Source organism: Sphaeramia orbicularis, chromosome 14, assembly GCF_902148855.1.
Source record: "Sphaeramia orbicularis chromosome 14, fSphaOr1.1, whole genome shotgun sequence".
In the NCBI taxonomy this organism is placed as follows: Eukaryota; Metazoa; Chordata; class Actinopteri; order Kurtiformes; family Apogonidae; genus Sphaeramia; species Sphaeramia orbicularis.
Window position 1 is genome coordinate 7,211,333 of NC_043970.1, and position 20,574 is coordinate 7,231,906.

At 40.1% G+C, this 20,574-nt stretch overlaps 1 protein-coding gene across 2 annotated transcripts in view; it reads right to left on the reverse strand.

The window, feature by feature from the left end:
* Window positions 1–6,437: 6,437 nt before the first annotated feature.
* LOC115432915 (E3 ubiquitin-protein ligase CBL-like) overlaps window positions 6,438–20,574 on the reverse strand; it is a 103,646-nt gene continuing 89,509 nt past the window's right edge. For both annotated transcript variants that reach the window (XM_030154017.1, XM_030154016.1), the window contains one exon: window positions 6,438–6,570. In XM_030154017.1, coding sequence (XP_030009877.1) covers window positions 6,453–6,570 — 118 coding nt within the window. In that variant the 3' untranslated portion in view covers window positions 6,438–6,452. The remainder of the gene's footprint in view (window positions 6,571–20,574) is intronic.

Here is a 20,574-nt window from a genome sequence, read left to right on the forward strand (position 1 = left end):
AGACAATCTCCAGAGGCTTCTGATCTAAAGTTATTACAATCAGCTTGCTGCTGTAAAAAAGCGCTAGTTATAAACGAGTAAAATTTTTTGTTAGATAAAAAACACATATTGTTGCATATCTTTGTCAAAATAAATGCTATCCACATCAAAGTTAATATTCTTGTTTTAGAGGTAAACCAGAGGCTCTGTACCAAATTTGGCACAAATCGGATTATAGGTGGCGCTATAAGCAGAGATAAACCAAGTCACAAAAACGCTGGTCCGATTCACACGAAGTTTGGTGGGTATGATGTGGGGTCACTCCTGAGACCAGCTGTAAAGTTTGGTAATGATTGGTCAACGCGGGCGTAATTTATTACAACAAATCCCAGTCCCGCACATTCCTCCTTTTGTATTCCTAATGCATTGGTCCCATTCCAGTGAATGCAGGGAATCCGGCTCAAACTGTTCCTGCAGCCTAAAGCGTACATGGTAGAGCGCTGACATTTGGAGGGTTGGTCCAGACCCCTGCACGGAACTGAGACGCAAACAATTATATATGTCCACCAGCAGGGGGCCATATAACCAAGGTATATGCATTTTGGTCTATAACTTACACACCGTATGTTGCACATTAAAAAACCTCATATCCTCAGATTTCCTGAATAGGGTTGAATCATGTAGGCATGGTCAGGCAGATTTGGGGGACGACTTTTTTTCCGGCAAAATTGCGAAAACTGAAAAACCTACTTTTTCAAACTCCTACTTGAGATTTTTCCGATCTGTGTGAATCTTGGCATGTACGCTCTTCTCATAGACAAGATACTAAGTTTTCAAAAGGATTTTTTTTCGGTCAAAAAATGTTAAAATTATTAATGAATACATTTCTGTAGCAAGCTAAAAAAATGTTAACTATTACATATCTCAGACAAATTGAATGCTATCTACACCAAATATTAGATACTTGGTTTACATGTCACTGTGAGGGTATGAGCCGAATTTGACGAATGTTAGCCTCTATTGGGCGCTGCAAATATGTAAAATTTTTATCTCTGAAACGCCTTTACAGATTTCAATGAAATTTCATGAGTATGATGTGGGGTCACTCCTGAGACCAGCTGGAAAGTTCAGTAATGATTGGTCGACGTGAGTGTAATCTATTACAACAAATCCCAGTCCCATACATTCCTCCTTCCACTCTACTGGTGCATTTGTCCCATTCCAGTGAATACAGCGGCTCAGACGGTGGAATACTAACTACAACTGTAAACCCTTATGAACGGGGCCCAGCCTCCACCAGCTCAGCCCCAGACCCACGTCCTTCGGGGACGACTTCCGTGGGCTCTGTGGGGCCTGGGGTCCGAGTGGGCGGGGAGGCTTGGCCCCCGTTCATAACTGCTTGCAGTTCTAGTTATTATTTTTATTTTTCAGTTGATAAAACTGTACATGGTAGGGCGGTGCAATTTGGAGGGTTGGTCCAGACCCCTGCTCAGATGCAAAAATGCATATACATCCACCAGCAGGGGGTGCTATAATCAAGGACAATGCAGTTTTGTCTATAACTCTCACACCGTATGTTGCATATTCAAAAACCTTATATCCTCAGATTCCCTGAATAGTACTGAATCACGTGGGCTAGGCCACGCCCATTTCTGTCATGTCTTTTTTCCCTGCAAAATCGCAAAAACTGGGAAACCTACTTTTTCGAACTCCTCCTTGGGATTTTGTCTGATCTGTGTGAATTTTGGCACATATGCTCTTTTCATGAACCTAATACAAAGTTATCACAAGAATTTGGTTCAGTCAAAAAATCCGCAAATTATTAATGAACAAATTTCTGTTGCTAGCTAAAAAAATATTAACTGTTACATATCTTGGTCAAAGTAAATCCTATCAACACCAGATCTTAGATCCTTGTATATATATATATATATATATATATATATATATACTTAGTATACTTTATTTTTTAACGCACAACCTCCACTTCCGGTGGGGTACTTCCTTAGCATTAGCCACATTAGCCGAAAGCCTTAAAATTTTTCAGCCTATCCTTTTATTTTTTGTGGTGGCCTTAATTTTAAAGCAAGACACCTTTCGGGTAAACAGTGCCCCCGTAATTGAAAAGGTGGATGATGTTTTTTTTTTTTTCTTATAGTGGATATTTTTTTAGGCTGCTCTCTTTTTTTTCTCATAGTAGATAATTTTTTTCACCTGTTCTTTTTTTTCTTATAGTGAATAATTTTTTGGGCTAGTAGATCATTTTTTTCGCCTGTTCTCTTTTTTTTCTTTTAGTGGATAATTTTTTTGGCTGGTCTCTTTTTTTTCTTATAGGGGATTTTTTTTTTTACATCTAGTGGATAATTTTTTTTTTTAGGCTGTTCTCTTTTTTTTTCTTACAGTGGATAATATTTTTGGGCTGTTCTCTGTTTTTTTCTTGTAGTAGATAATTTTTTTTCATCTAGTGGATAATTTTTTTAGGCTGTTCTCTTTTTTTTCTTATAGTGGATAATTTTTTGGGCTGTTCTCTTTTTTTTCTTGTAGTAGATAATTTTTTTCATCTAGTGGATAATTTTTTTAGGCTGTTCTCTTTTTTTTCTTGTAGTAGATAATTTTTTTCGTCTAGTGGATAATTTTTTGGCCTGTTGCACCTCTGGGCCACCGTACCTTTGAAATAAGTGTCCAAAATCTAGAAATAAGTTTACATTCCCAAAAATAATGATAATATGCCCCCCTTTCTAAGTTGCACTTGGTACATAGAGGAGAAATGGAGTGATCAATTTTGTTTAAAATAGCCGGAGTAATATGCAGCCTATGAAGTTTCTCTCAATCGGTTACAGGTAGATATAGACCTGATCAGACGTATAGCTGCCTGCCAATCATCCTCAATATATTCATTATTCAAGTCTTTTTCCCATCTATGAGAGATGTCTGGTAAGTGGTAACTGACGGAAGAACCAAGGAGTGAGTAAAATGCTGCTATAAAATGTTTTCTATTTTTGCACTTCAGAAGAAAACTCTCAGCCTCACTGTAAGAGATATTACTCAAGAAAGAGGTGGACTGTGAAGACACAAAATGTCTAATCTGTAAATACCCAAAAAATGGTGCTTGGGAATACTGAATGTTTCCTGTAACTGCTGAAAGGACAATAAGGTATTATCTCTAAATAAATTGCCAAATACATGAATTCCCATGTCCCTCCAAGAGAGGAATGTGTGTGAGCTGACACCTGCAGGAAAGTCAGGGTTTTGGGTTATGGGAGATAGTAAAGACTTCACATTTCTCCTTCCCAGGTATTTAGATATATCATGCCATATCCTGATACTGTTGTAAATGATAGGATTACGTTTTACTTCTGGATTTATCTTTTTTGCCTCACATGTGATTAAGCTCCATGGGGAATGAGGGTGGCAGGCTCAGGAATCAATACAGGTCTCTCTGCTAATATATGAATGTAACCAAAGCCAAAAGTGGCATGCATGACAGGCCCAGTTGTAGAATAACGTATTAGGCATAGAAAGACCACCCATGTCTGCAGGTAATTGTAGTATCTTAAGCCGCTGCGTAGGTTTCCTGCCTTACCAAATAAATTTGGAAAATGCCTTTTCTAAGTCTAGGTTGATCTTCTTTGATAGATATAAAGGGAGCATTTGCAAAGGATATAAAAGTTGAGGGAGCACATTCATCTTAATTGGACTGATTCTACCTAACAGAGAAAGGGGTAAGTTCTGCCATCGCTCCAGGTCTCTTAACTGTGCAAATTGGGGCAAAATTTAGTTTTTGCAAATCCTTCAGGTCTGAGGACACTTTTATCCCCAAATAAGTAAAGCCAGATCTCGCCCATTTAAAAGGAAAACTCTCCCGAACATCCGTAGTATTTAGGATTCCCAGTGGCATAGCTTCAGATTTATTAAAATTTATTTTATAGCCCAATATATTACTAAACTTATTAAAAATATCCATAATTGCAGAAATTGATAGCTGAGGGGAGGACAAAAACACAAAGATATCATCTGCTTTACATCAGTGTGCAATCGGATGGTTTCAGCAAGCGGTTCCAATGCTAAGGCAAAGAGGAGCGGACTGAGAGGGCATCCCTGGCGGACACCTCTTGCTATTGGGAAGGGTTCAGAGCGTCGCCCATTAGTTATGACATCAGCTGTGGGTGAATGATATATAGTTTGGATCCATTTAAGGAAGTCCCCCCCAAACCAAATCTCTCCAGAACATCAAACAGATAGCCCCATTCAACCCTATCGAAGGCCTTTCCTGCATCTAAAGGGACGGCCAGTGCCTTCTGTTTGTATTGTGAGGTAAACTGTATGATGTTTAAGAGCCTTCTCACATTACTGGATGAATAGCGTCTATAAAAAAAGCCTGTCTGATCTGAATTTATGAGTGTGGGGAGTAATTTCTCTAGTTGCCTGGCCAGGAATTTTGACAAAAGTTTGCTGTCCAAAGATATTAGACTGATTGGTCTGTAGGAACCACACGTCAGGAGGTGTATCCCTCTACAGAATAACCGATATATTAGCAGTGCATAATGTAGGGGGGAGAAAACCTCTATTAAAGGAGTCTACATACATATCTGTAAGGGGGCTGACCAGTTGCTGATGGAAAGTTTTTTAAAATTCAGGGCCAAAACCATCCGGTCCTGGAGCCTTACCACCCTTGAGATTGTGTATGGCTTGTAAGACTTCTTCCTTACTAATTGGCTTGGATAAATCTGCTTTCTGTACATCTGAAAGAGATGGTAGTTTTAACTTAAAAAGAAATTTTGCACTGGTCTCAGATGAGGCTGGGCATTCAGAACTATAGAGGTCTTTATAAAACATTTTCCTTACTTCATATATATCAGAGGAAGTGAGGCGCCTCACTCCATTTCTGTCTATGAGAGAAGGAATTACGTTAGGCTCAGTTTTACCACGAGCAAGGCGAGCTAGTAACAGGCCTGGTTTATTGCCTGATTTGAATAGTCTATGTTTAGCAAAAAAAATCTGTCTCTGCTTTTCTGGTCAGGAGCTGATTTAAGTCAGAGCGAGCTGCATCCAGCTGTTTCGCCAATAAGATGCTGTAAGATTCCTTGAACTGAGCTTCCAGATCATCTATAGTCTTCTCTAAATCCAATTGTCTTTTAAGGGCATCCTACCTCTGTGCTGACGTATAGGATATAATGGCCCTACGTATATATGCTTTGCCAGCTTCCCACACTGTGGAAGGACTAATATCTGGGGTAGGGATGTAACGATATGAAAATTTCATATCACGGTTATTGTGACCAAAATTATGACGGTTATCATTATTATTGTGGTATTGTTGAAATGTGCTCAAAATGTTCAAAAAATACTTATACACACACTGAAATAATATAACCAAGTTGTATTGTGAAAAAAAACTAATAAAGTAACATGCACAATGTACTTTCTGTTGCAGAAACATTCAAGTAATAACATGTAAACAACAAACATACAAATATGCATTAAAGTTGGCACCTTATGGACACAAGAGATATCTGCACCAGGGGTGGGAACTGTTAGGATTTGATCAATATCAATGCCATTATCAGTTTTGCTTATCAATCCAATTCTTTATCAATTCTCTTATTGATTCCTGTGGTGTTTTTGAGTGCGAAAAAAAGTAGTCGGACAGGTCATAGTGGAATTTGTTTGAACATTTTCCAGATCAAATCATTCACAGTGTCACATATACACTATTGCACACACACAAACAGAAAGTGAAACACAGTCATATTTTCCTGAACTATTTAATGAACAAATGTAAATATTCTGAAAGAATGAGGATTTTAAAACATGTTAGGCTGATGTGATCCAGACTGGTCAGTGGTTCACTCCTGGTGAGAGACAGACCAGTCACAACAGTGTCACATGGTCCAGTTCCTCTGGAGGTCAGTCAGTGGATTTCCTGTTGAATGTCCTTCAGTTCATAAAGTCTCCTCTCCTTTGGTTTTTAAACACATCATGTGTCTTTGTACAGTTGAAGTTCACTCATTTGGGCTCATTTGAACTGACATGAGTTTGTCCTGAGTATCTATATTCAGACGGTTTCAATGTTGGGGCCAGGAAGGGGTTAACACTAGTGAGGACCGGGTCTGTGTGCTTGCTTGCAAGGATGGACTGAGACCATGCGTGTGCTTGTTCAGACCGACCCGCAGTCGGACGGACCAGGTCCGTGTGTGCGCTCTGACAGACCGGGTCCGTGTGGGAGCCACTATCCCCAAATCTCTGGAGCTCTGTCCGTGCAGGTGCCTTCCGCCGTGTTTTCAGAGGCCAAACATTACAAACTGCGCACACACGCCTGCAGTGCTGCTGCTTCTTCAGGAAATGAACAGTACCGTGAGTTTTCTAGGTGCGGTAATTGAACACAGTTATCATAATAATTAGAATCTAAACAGTAATACTAACCGTCGGAAATTTTACCACGGTTTATCATTATACCGGTTATCGTTACATCCCTAATCTGGGGTTTTATTTATAGAAATGAACTGCTGCCACTCAGATGTAATATACTCAATAAAAGAATGGTTACTTAGTAGGGTAGGGTCAAGCCTCCAGTGCCTGCAGTCTGGATCTCTGTAAGGGGGAGAGATCAGAAAGAAACTTGGTAGCAATTGTACAGTTCGGTATTCTGCCAAAAAATGTCCTTGAAGACAAAAAGTAGTTTCTTCTGGAAAAAACCTGGTGGGGGATTAAGAAGAATGTGTAGTCTTTACCTTGGGGGTGTAGCACCCTCCAAACATCATATAAATCTAAATCTTTACAAAATTCGCCCATTTTTGTACTTTTCTTGCAGAGGGTGGACTGGGGGTTGTATATATATATATATATATATATATACATATATATATATATATATCTCAATATTCAGGTCAGATGTACAATTAAAGTCACCTCCTAGAAGTAAGTATCGGGAAGAAAATGTTGCCAAATCTGAAATAAGATGCGGAATGAAAGAGGCCTCATATATTGTTGGGGCATAAATACATCCAAAAATGACATGCTCCCCATAAAGGTAGCCTGACAGAAGTACATAACGTCCCTCCTTATCCGATATTGTTTTATCGAGGGTAAAAGGCAGGGAGCGATGTAGGAGAATTGCAACCCCTCTACTTTTCAAGTTATAAGAAGAGTAGAATACCTGGCCCACCCAGCTTCTCCTCAGTTTTATATGTTCCAGGTCTGAGAGGTGGGTTTCTTGGAGAAAGGCAATTTGGCATCTCTCTTTTTATGGAAGGACAAGATTTTCTGGCGTTTGATGACATGGTTTATGCCCTTTACATTAAGTGAAACAACCTTAAGGTCGCTCATGCAAAGCTAAGCCCTTCATATAGTTGAAGGTATTCTATGCAGCCACTGATGAAACACAGAAGAGAAAAGGCAGCAACCGATCTGGTAATTAATAAAGGACTGGAACTAAACACACACTGTAAAAAAGAAAATAACACACTAAATAGGGCTGTCTGTGAAAACCCCTCCCCAAACGGTAGCTCAGAACCCTGAACAAAATAAAGCCCCCCTAACGAGAAAACAAGGACAAAGAACAACCTTACAGAGGCGTTAAAAGTCTTAGGGTAGGTGAGGCAGAGAAGCATCCTCCCACCTGTGAGAGAAAAAAAGCACACCAGCCACAGGAGTGACCACCTACATCCCACTGCCAATGTCTGTTCTCCGCAACAACCCCCCCCCCCCCCCCCCCCCACCCCCCAGCCAAGCAACAGATATGATTAAACCGTAAACTCTACGTAATTAAATAACACCAGGAAAACAAAATGCAGGCATATTGCTCGAGCATGTGTCAATCACGGAAAAGAGTGAGCAAGTAAATAAAGTAACAAAACCGCTGCACTGGTAGTTGCAGCAGGCACCGATCAGAGCCAGAATACCAATAAACCTGGTAAATCCAGAATATCTAAATAAAAATAAAATGAGGAGTAAAACAAAAAAATGTACAATTAACGACAGATACCTGTAACAAATCAGGAGAGGGGGCCTCACTCACATCATGTAGCTCTACAAAGTAAACTCCCAAGAGATGAGGTCCATACACCCAGTGGTCCATATAAGTGGTCACAGAACCAGTCCAGGTACATTATGAAAAATAATCCTCCGGTACCCATCTCCTCCGATGTTGTCCCCATGTCAGTCACAGACTGTAGTCCTCTATTCCTCATCTTCCATTCAGCAAAATTCAGTTACTGTCTGTCAGAAAGTCCTCCGCTTCTCGTCGGCTTTTGAAGGAGCCTTCCTCTCCGTTGACCGTAAAGCATAAGGTGGCCGGATAGCGCATCTGGAACCGTAGTCCTCTCTGGATGAGGTGTTCACAGACCCCGCTGAACTGGCGCCGGGCTTCCTTCACCTGGGTTGATAGGTCCTGACGAAAGTAAATCTTGTCACCCCGGTAAGTGATCTTGCCTTTCTCTCGGATAGCAGCAAGGATCCATTGTTTGTCACTGGAATAGTGCAACTTGATAATAACTGGTCGATTACAATTTTTCTTCGGCAGGCCTAAGGCTCTGTGTACCCAGTCAATTTTAATTGACCCTCGCTTGGTCTCCAGACCTAACGTGTCTGGAAGCCAGTTCCCAAAAAACTTGATGGCCTGATTCTCCTCTGCTCCTTCCTTGAGGCCGATGATTCGTATGTTGTCTCTGTGGCTCCTGTTCTCACTGTCCTCAGCTCGGTCAGTTAAGATTTTCACACTCTGTTCCAGGTCAGTCATCTTGTTTTCCAGAGTGGTTATGCGGTCCTCGCTATCAGAGATGCGGTTCTCGGTCTCAGTTATAAGCTTTGTGTTGTCTTCGACATGGCTGCTTAGTTTGTCCAGGGTAGAGTGCAGTTTGGTGAACTTCTGTTTCATGAGGGCACCAATCTTTTCAGTAACAGTTTTAGAAACCATGTTAGCCACGCTTTCCTCAAATGACATGTTGTCACCATCATCCATGCTAGCCACTGAGTTAGCTGCAAGCGGCTTTTTTGGCTCAGGATGAACTCTATGCGATGTCTCTCCAGGATTAGTATTCCCTTTAGTGCTGGACATGTTCCCCAGCAAAAGAAGCCAAAATAATTGAGGTTTAGTCCGTTTAAAAAATAAATTTATCAGCTGAGGAAGCGGGAGGTCGGTAAAAGCGATCCTCTCAGTCCGAATGCATCACGTGACCTCGTCATTAAAGTTTAATAAGCTTAATGATTAAAGAAGAAGGGCACAACTCACAAAGGGAGAGATACGTAGATTAGTAAACAAAGAAAACACCATGGACAAATTTTTAACAGGGACAGAGAAAAGCAGCAGGAGATAGTGACTCATCAAGTCTTCCCAAAGGAAAGATGAGACAATATGATGAGGCGTATACAGCGTTGGGCTGCACGGCAGCTACGATGGGAGATAAGGAGAGACCAGTATGTGTGCCGTGTCTGAAAATACTAGCAGCAGACAGCATGGAGCCCAACAAGTTACGGCTTGAAACTGTGGATCTGTGCTTGTAATTACTTTTTACTTATACTCCTATTGTGTCACTATTCAGCCATACTATGCTATATGTGAACTTTGTACACACTTTTACTCTATATAAAGTTCATACAAGCTGTGAAAAGCCATCTTATTGTGCCAAGGCTTTTTCAAGGATACTGTGGCACCAGCTGAGCCATGGACTTATCTACCATTTACGTAAACACATATGTGTAACAACTCTGAGGAACCCTTGAAAAAGACAGGACACTAGATGTAACTTGTATTGTATTGTATTATTGACATTAATAAGATTGTACCTACAAATTATAACCCTCTTTTACAAGATGTGTTGGAATGTGGAATGCATTGTCAATTTCTATGATAAGGCGAATTAATATGAATAAGATGTCCATTCTGCCAAAATTTCTGTACCTTTTTCAGTCTATCACGTTCCCTCTCCTGGCCACCTTTTTCTCTATATTAAAGAAAAACTTTACAAAATTTATATGGAACAATAAACGCCCAAGGCTACGTCTCTCTCTGATGTACCGCCCATATGACTGTAGTGAGCTTAGACTATCCAATCTGATACTTTACTGGGATGCACAACTCAGCACACCCACACAGTACTTCTGTACCACAGAGGCCCCATCCTGCGTACGTATCAAAAAGTACTCTGTTAACATCACCAATACAACGACACCTGTATTCGGTACAAACTAAAATGCTCAATAAAAATACTCAAAACCCTTTTCTCAGAAATGCTATATCTGTTTGACGCCAAGCCTACTACTTTTTAAATTAATCTCTTTGGCTTTCATGTTTTTCACCAATCTGGGTGAATCATAAATTTAAACCAGCACAAGCTGACATGGAATTCCGACATTGGAGAGAAAAGGGATTATGTAAAATAAAAGATCTGTTTATGTATCTGTTTTTGTGATTAAATGAATGACTTTCATCAAGTTTGTTTGTGACTTACATGTGATACACAAGTGAGGGAATAACAACAAATGAGACTTGAAGAAATATTGTATTTCAGGAGTATTTTACTAGTGGATTTCCAAAAATGTAATGTTCAAAATGATTCATATCCTAGGTTTACTAAGTCCAATGTCTTTTCTTAATAGTCAATAGAGTAGCCTTTGTTCTTGATGATGGTTCCTGTCAAGCTGGATTTATGGTCACACAGACATCACACATCACTACCTATGCCATCCATTCAAACAGCTCTGCGTTGGCCCACACAGTCTTGACATGCACCTCTTCCAGATTGTAACTACGTGGCACGGCATCACAGAGACACTGCCTCCTGATTGGACAATTTATAATCATGTGACGCCAGGACTATACAGCAACAAATGTTGTGGGGTTCCGCCGTATATAGTTCATTTGTTTTTGTTCATTACTTATTTCACTTTTGTTCTTTGTGTGTTACTTTTTACTCCTGAAACTCCTGTGTGGGTATGCACATTAATAAACCCACATAATTTAACAAAATTATTATAATAGTAATTATTAGATTGTGGTATTCCCCGTAGGTTATCTTATTTTTGTTCTGCAGTCGCACGCACTATCTCCCACATTGCCTCCTTTTCCGTTGCTTATGCTGTAATACTTTTAAAAGAACAATGATATCTTCATTGACTTTTATGAGCTCGCAAAGACACTGCTCCATGTCGGCCGCAAATGTTGTTCGAAAACAGGAAATGCCTGCTGGAAGATATCGAAAACTATGGAAACAATTCTGTCCAGTGGAGTTTCATCATTATAATCAGCCGATGCCAGTACTACTGCCACCTTCTGATCTGGAGGGGAAGCTACAACACTTTCTCAAAACGATGCCACTACAGTAAGCTCGAGTGCGAGAGCACAAAACGCTATCATCACATACAGCATACCTATGTGATGCAGAGCTACACGCAACCAGTGGGACGTCCAATCAAGATTAATCTGGAGACACTTTCACACTGTCATCCAGGATGTTGATATAACCATGATAAATTCACAATGCCTTGTAACTTGATGAGGTTTCCGGCACCACTAGTAGAGAAACAATGCGAGGGCATTATAGATCATAACTGTCACATTATGTTGCCACTCCCATAAGGTATGAGGGTATCACAGGCAACCATCCAGTGAGTATTGCACAAAGGATGTCTCCATGGATGCAGACACAGGAAGATGCCACGCCTCAGGATGAAACATCAGGAGGCTCATCTGACATTTACTAGAGCTCTTCTTCACCAAGATCCAAGCTTTTGGTCATCAGTCCTGTGATCTGATGAACCAAAGATGGAGCTGTTTGGCTACATGGATGTTGCCTATGTCTGGAGGAAGGAAGGAGAAGCATACAAGCTGAAGATCACAGTCCCAACCATCAAGCATGGTGATGGCAACATAATGCTATGGGGTTGCTTTTCTGCTAGTGGCACCGAGAGCCTCATCATGATACAAAAAAAAAGGAGGAGGATTATATCAACATCCTGGATGACAATGTGAAAGTATCTGCTGAGAAAGTCCAGACTGGTCCTGATTGGACGTCCCAGCAGGACACTGACCGCAAGCATACGGCCAAGGTAGTGCAGTAGTGGTTCAAGGACATGGCACAGTCAAAGTCCTGACCTAAATTATATAGACCAGAGTGATGGGTAGGAGACCATCCAATCGGACACAGCTGGAGGTTTTGGCCTAGGAAGAGTGGACCAGAATCCCACAGGAGGCATACAGTAGGCAAGCCTGTGGACACTAACAGGAGCCATCATCAAGAACAAAGGCTACTCTATTGACTATTAAGAAAAGACATTGGACCAAGTAAACCCAGGATATGAATAATTTTGAACATAGCATTTTTTGGAAATCCATTAATAAAATACTCCTGACATAAAGTACTTCTTCAAGTCTCAGTCGTTGTTATTCCTTCAATTGTGTATCACTTACAAGTCACAAACAAACTTGATGAAACTCATTCATTTCATCACAAAAACAAAACAAAACAAAAAAATCACAAAAAATAGCAGGGGTATGAATCATTTTGAGGACAACTGTTTATAGCAAGAGCTCTCTAATGTCTTTTGAGCAATTAGAGGATGAATATAATTTTCCTTGGAAACATTTTTTAAATACAGAAACTAAATAAATAAGGAATTACATAATTATCTAAATGAAATCTACATCAGAACCTTCTCTATCCACTATAGAAAGTATCACAAAGAACCATTTTCATAACAAAAGTCTTCTATCAAAGTTTTATGATGCGCTGTTAGCAGGTACTAAGGAGAATTCTCTTTCTCAATTATCTGCATGGAAAAATGATCCTCAAACAGAAATCTCTGTAGAGCAGCGGTCACCAACCCTGGTCCTCGAGATCTACTATCCTGCATGTTTTAGACGTATCCCTCTTCCAACACACCTGATTGAAATGATAAGCCTATCATCAAGCTCTGCAGAAGTCTGATAATGACTGTCACGTGTGCTGGAAGAGGGAAACGTCTAAAACATGCAGGATAGTTGATCGAGGACCAGGGTTGGTGACCCCTGCTGTAGAGGATTGGGATAGGGCCCGTCTTACAGTTCAAACTCAAAAAATTAACACAGGGTTCAGACTATTACAAAACAAATGATTATGTAGAATACATATCACCCCAATAAAACTACACCATTTTAATACTAACATTCCTGACATTTGTACTATGTGTAATAGGGAAATAGGCACTTTGTTTCATTGTATGTGGAGCTACAAGAAACTTCAGAACTTCTGGATAGAGAATCTTTAATTTATTTCTAGATTACTAAAATGTGTTATCCCTGTGGATAAAAATTGTGTATTTTGCACATCTGAGCAGTTTCAAGTAATGGGAAGAAAAAGAAAACTTTTACATAGGTTGGGATTGATTTGATGCTTGGATGTTGTTGCCTGTTCTTATAAAACAATGAAAAACAACAATAAATACATGAGTAAACTAGAAGCACTCGGAGAGCGCAGACCTCCGCCAAGGCTGATCAGTGCCCACCCCCCCGTGGGCCCCCCCCCCCGATCACCACCAAAATTTAATCATTTCTTCCTTATCCCATTTCCAACAAACCCTGAAAATTTCATCAAAATGTGTCCATAACTTTTTGAGTTATGTTGCACACTAACGGACAGACAAACAGACAAACAAACAAACCCTGGCAAAAACACAACCTCCTTGGTGGAGGTAAAAAGTAATGTTAATGGTGAATATGTGCAACTTAACATCAAGTGTCACTTCTGTTAAGTGTTAATTTAAACAACATATTTAGGCACACTTGACATATACAAATGTAAGTATCACTACTCCTGATCCTGTAACTTTTATTATCATTTGATAGTTTACATGACAAAAGATAAAAAAGGGCAGAGAGGGAGAGGGAAATTGAATGTAGCAAAGGTCATCTGGTCCAGGACCTGAACCTGAGGTGATGTGGTACATGTCTACAGTCCTTAACCAGGCCAGCTGTTGTGATGAGGTGAAGAATTCTGTTCATTGATGCTCTGCAGTGACTTTCAGATTATTAGGCCCGAGCCGAGTAAAGCTGGCGCAGGGCCTATTGAGTCTGCAGTGGGCGCATGGGGACAAAATCGCCAGTGACGCGGTCGCCTTTCTCCACTGTCGCCATTCTCACACATATTCACATTCACGGCACTGAGACCTTTCGGAAGATGTACATGACATGTGCACAAACCGCATATTTACACCCGCTCAGAATGAATGGGAGTCAATGGGCCACGCCCACTCGGGGTCAGTCATGTGTGTGTAAGTGCACGACACGTGACCTCTGACCCCACAGACATGTGGGGGAGCTCGAGAGCTTTCAAATAAGGTCAAATACGTGGTTGCCACGGAAACGGCTACATTGTTCTTGCTCAGATTTTTTTTTTTTTTTTTTTTTTTTTATTTATTTATTAGGGACCGAGCCGAAAGGTAAGGCCCTCTCACACAGTGAGAGGCCTTGCCTGCAAGCAAGGCCCTATTGTTATTCGTTCGTTATGATATTATTATTATTATTCACACACCATTGTGACCTGGATTTTGACCCCCTAAACATGCTTGAAAACTCACCAAATTTGGCACACATGTCAGGCCTGGCGAAAAATTTGATCAAATGTAAAAATTAACCCCATAGGTGCCAAAATGAGCTCTCTAGCGCCCCCTAGATACACAAAAACGGCCCTAGCGGCCAGTAGGAATGTCGTAGAAACATGAAACAAACGCCAAAATTTTCGTCTCATCGAGCCAGACAAATCATGCACTGACACTCATGACCTAACTCCAACAGGAAGTTCAGAATTTGCCTTTCAAAGTAAAATGCTCAAATTGCAAACTTCCAGTAGGAATGTCGTAGACACACGAAACCAACGCCAAAACCTTCAAACCTTTAATCGAGCCCAACAAATCATGTGCTGACACCTATGAGCTATCTCCAACAGGAAGTTCGCAATATGCCTTTCAAAACAAAATTTTTAAAACTAACTCCGATTACACCGTTTGTCGTATTGACTTCTAAATAGCACCAAAAGATAGAGTGAACCCGCCTCAAAAAAGTTACTTCGCACTTTTTCCATAACTGTCTTAGTTTTTTTTTTTTAGAAGCCCGCAAAGTTGCAATGTTTGGAACTCATTTTGCACTTTGGAGTTTTTCCCCACATGTGACATATCTAGGCGTTCAGGGGACTCAGCACAACGCTCACATGCAAAAATTTTTGAGATAGGATGTACGGTTATTGATTTATAGCAATTTGTTTATTTTCATACTTTTTCTACTTTAGACTGCCATTTGACCCTCTTAACATGCTCCAAAACTCACCAAATTTGCCATGTATGTCATGGCTGCTGAACACTTTGATTCAATATCAAAATTAACCCCTTGGGTGCCAAAATGGACTCTGTAGCGCCACCTTTGTACTAAAAAACACACAAAATCTGCCCTAGTGGCCAGTAGGAATGTCACAGAAACATGAAACAAATGCCAAAATGTTGGTCTGATTGAGCCCGACAAATCATACACTGACACTCATGAGCTAACTCCAACAGGAAGTTGGCAATCTGCCTTTGAAAGTTACTCTATGTTTCTGTAATTACTGCTTTTTCATTTCAGACTTTTCACAAAAAAGTTATACCTCATTCAATTTCCACAAGTCTGCAGAATCCAAAAGTGAAAGAATTTTTCAGATCCGACCTACGGTTACGGAATTATGGCGATTTTTCGAAGACTATGTTTAGTTTCACTTTTCACAATGACAAAATCCCTATATTAGGATTACCAGTGCAAAGTTGCATGTGTGTGACAATAGCCCAGGGATTAAAGCAAAAATTTTTCATCTGACTGAAAATGTTCTTCTGGTCAAAATCATTGGACACTATTAAAAATGATGCAATACAATACTACTATAGCATACAAGTTTATATAGTCAAATTTGGCAATACTGTAAAACACACTGAATGGGAGAGTGTACAGGTGTAGAAGATTAGTAACATGGATAGAAAAATGTCATGAGTGGTATTGGTGGGGGGTCTGGGGGTCCTCCCCCAGAAAATTTTTAAAGCTTCAGGTCAATTTTGGTGTTCTCTGGTTAATTTTAAAGGGTATGAAAACCTCTGGAGCAAGTGAAAATAATAACTAGAAGAAAACCTCACTGCAAAAAATGAGTGAAAAACTTTTTATTTAAAAATTTAGGAACTCCTAAAACATAACTCCAACTCCAACAGCACATGAATTTTGGGGAAAATGTCTGTGTAAATGTAACCCTAACCAACTAATCTTCAACTTCTCAGATTGATGGCGGATCAGGACTTTTTTACCATTGGAACCATACAGAATTTTCTTGTGGCAAACTACGCACATGCACACACCAGGCTGCTTCATTTTTTTGCACCATGATCTAATTGGAGTTCCATCGTCTCCCTTCTCATCAAGCATTGCCCACCTCCATCTACAGGGTGTCCCATAAGTCTCCATACATAGGAAAAATAAACGTTTCTTGACATGAACCATTTTTATTTATATAATATGCTCTATATGACTGCCATTTTGTCGGGAACACATTTCAATGCGTGTCCTCCACTGCTGAAGAACTATAAAGAAGAAATATAAAGAAATACATGTTAGAACCATATATGTATGGAATGTATTATGTCTCCTATGTATGGAGACTTATGGGACACCCTGTATTTTTCACGCATCTCTCAATAGTTACCACTTCAGCACCTTCCTCTACAAACGTGTCCATGATGTCGTATATGCTAGCCAAAATAATCTGTACGTCGTCAAACCTGCGTCCACCCCCCCCCGCCAATATCGTGTTCTCTTTTGATTGGAAGAAATTACGTCAACTGAAACAGAAATTATATTCCGTTATAGATACTCTCTGAGGGTATTTAAAATACAGTGGCTTTGCAAATACCAAGGGTATTACTCATTCATTCAATTTTATCTTCGTACTGTACCACACAGATAGAAATAAGATGCTAAACGGGTCATAATAAAGCACTTATGCAGTCGGGCGCGTAACCGCGTAAGGCCGCGGCGCGCAGGGCCGCACGCACGGGAAGGGCATATACACATAAACACAAACACACACACTAGTCATATACCGGCAAGAGGAGATAAGCTATTAACCCAAACATGAAGGTCCATGTAGATCAGTTCAGTCTTCTTCCCTTTTCGCTGTGGTTCTTTCATAATGAAAGCTACTTGTTAGCACTAAACTAAAGTTAGCGTCTGGAGGCTGAACTTCGGTAAAGCTGAACTTGTCCATGTGTTTCTGAGGCACAGAATGAGCAGCGTTTCCTTCCAAAGAGAAATAGTCATCAATCTCTCCTCCCGACATAAAAATAAAGAAGTCATCTTATTATCATCACTGTTAAACCTGTCAGCCCCCTGTGTGTGGCGTGCCTGTGATAAACACCTGCAGACCCAGGACCCGGGACCTGGTGCCAACTGGACTCCTCGAAACACGTGGGGAAGTTACTTCAATATGACTTTTTTCCCCCCTCAATTTTTCCATTTGACGGAAATCCGTCGTGGTGATGGAGAACTTTAATCCCTGCAACAGCCTAGTGGTAAGATCTGTGGTCTATTGTATGGGAGGTGTGAGTTCAAACCCCAGGCAAGGTGGTGATTTTTTTTTCCTCTTTCCCCATCACATTTTAAAACAGGTTTTGCTGCATTATATTGTGGATATTGGACATTTTGCACACATTATAAAGTACATGGACTACATTTTTTCAAAATAAAACCCCTATTAAAAACAATACATAATGTCTATTACATAACTTCTTTTCATTTTTATGACCAAATGCTCAACTGTTTGTACAATGTTTCTTCATTCAAAAGTACTCTTTCTCACAGACACACATGCTCACACAATAGGGTTTTTCCAAAATAATAGCCTTAAATGTGATCAATCATCACTTTTATGATCAATTATTTATACAACTTCAATTCATTTTTCAAACTGATTCTTTCTCTGACATACAACACAAATGCACATACACACAGTAGGGTTTCCAAAATAAAAGTCTCATTTAAAGGTGATGGTGTTTCAGCAGAGGGTCGCTGGTGTTCTGTAGAGATCTAAGAAGGACGGCCACTAAAGGGTGGGAACTGGTATCGGGACGGAGAGGTGTGAGTGGAGCTGAGGTGTCGACGGTCACGGGAGGCGGATCGCGGGGGAGGCGGAATGCACGGTGCGAGGTCCCGCCCAATGCTGCTTGCAGCTTTAATTTAATGTTTATTTTTCTTTCTCCTGCGCTTTGAGCTCAAATTTGACCCCCTAAACATTTACGAAAACTCACCAAAATTTGCCCAAAATTCAGAAATGTGCAAAATTGAATTTACATATAGGTATTGCAGATGCCGGTAAAGAAATGTTGCGACAGCGCCCCCTTGAAAAGTGGAAATACATTACGTCAATGGGAGCACATCCAACATAAAGTTTGTCATAGAGCCACGAAAATTGGTACACAGAGTCATCATGAGGAGACAAACAAAAAATATTATTGTGGCCACGCCCCTAAACCAACCGGAAGTCGGCCATATTGGATTGAAATTTCCAAAATGCTGAGTCAGCGTTTTCGCTGACGTCGTATTTTAACTATCTCCTCCTTGGCCATTTGGCCAAATGAGCTCAAAATCGGTGTACAGTATCTAGAGAAGTGGGGCATCAAAAGTTAGCTGAATTTTTTGGATTGTTGTCACCGTTTTTGTGTGACAACGTCACAAACTTTGCAAAGTTTCTTCGCGAATTTACCATTACAAAAATTGCTTCAGCTCAGAGATACGAACACCGATTTGGCTAAAATTTGACTCAGACGTTTATCTCCCAGGCCTACACCCATTTATTAAAAGAAATTGAAATTTCACACTATAGCGCCCCCTACAAATGTACATTTACAAAAATGACATCAGTTCGGAGATACGAACACCGATTTGGCTCAAATTTGACTCAGGCATCTGTCTCCCAGGCCTACACCTATTTGTCAGAAAAAAATGAAATTTGGCGCTATAGCGCCCCCTACAAGTTTTTTAAATTTTTTTTATTAAAATTGCTTCAGTTTGGACATACGAACACCAATTTGGCTCAAATTTGACTCAGACGTCTATCTCTCAGGCCTACACCCATTTATCAGAAAAAAATGAAATTTGGCGCTAAAGCGCCCCCTACACTTTTACCTTTACGATAATGGCTTCAGTTTGGACATACAAACACCAATTTGGCTCAAATTTGAATCAGTTGTCAATCTCCCAGACCTACACCCATTTATCAAAAGAAATTGACATTTCGCTCAATAGCGCCCCCTACAAATTTACCTTCACGAAAATTGCATTACACCCATTCAACGGAAGAAGTTTAATTTTGGCTGCATAGCGCCCCCTACAGATTTACTGATACAAAAATGTCTTTAGTTTGGACATACGAACAAAGATCTGCCTCAAATTTGAATCAGCTGTCAATCTCCCAGGCCTACACCCATTCATCCGAAGACATTGAAATTTGGTGCTAGAGCGCCACCTGCTGAATGATGGACATACCTCTACTGGACGTGCCCGTGGCGAGGGCCTTTAGATGCCGCTTGCGGCTTTAATTTCTCTTTGTAAATGTATATATTTTCATGTATTTACACTAAAAGTATAATTTCACAAAAAATGTGAATAACCTGAACAAATATTAACAACCTGAAATATCTTAAGAGAAGTAAGTATAATTTTAACAATATTCTGCCTGTTACTAAATGTTTTGTGTATTTGTAGATCCACTGCGATGTATAAATTATAATGAAAATGTGTAAATGATAAAATGATGTGTAAATGTAAATGATGGTGTTCCAATGTCCGAGCTGAAGCATTTTTTGTAAAGGTAACTTTGCAGGGGACGCTATGGCGCAAAATTAAAATTTCTTCCAATAAATGGGTGTAGGCCTGGGAGATTGAAAAGCGACTCAATTTTGAGCCAAATTGGTGTTTGTATGTCCGAGCTGAAGCAATTTTTGTAAAGGTAACTTTGTAGGGGGCGCTATAGTGCAGAATTGAAATTTCTTTGAATAAATGGGTGTAGGCCTGGAAGATTGACAACTAACTCAACTTTGAGCCAAATCGGTGATTGTATGACCGAACTAAAGCAAGTTTTGTAAAGGCAAATTTCTGAAAAAACTTTGCAAACTTTGCGACCTCCTTGCACAAAAATGGTGAAACTGATTCCAAAACTTTAGTTAAATTTTGATGCCCTACTTCTCTAGATACTGTACTCTGATTTTGAGCTCATTCAGCAAAAACACCCAAGGAGGAGATAGTTAAAATACGACGTCAGCGAAACGCTGACTCAGCATTTTGGAAATTTCAATCCAATATGGCCGACAAAGGGTTGGTTTTGGGGCGTGGGCATAATAACATTTTTTGTTTGTCTCCTGATGATGAATCTTGTGTACCGATTTTCATGGCTCTACGACAAACTTTACGTTGGACGTGGTCCCACTGACGTGATGTATTTCCACTTTTCAAGGGGGCGCTGTCGCAACATTTCTTTACCAACATCCACAAAACCTATATGTAAATTCAATTTCTTGCACTTCTGAATTTTAGACAAATTTGGTGAGTTTTCATTAATG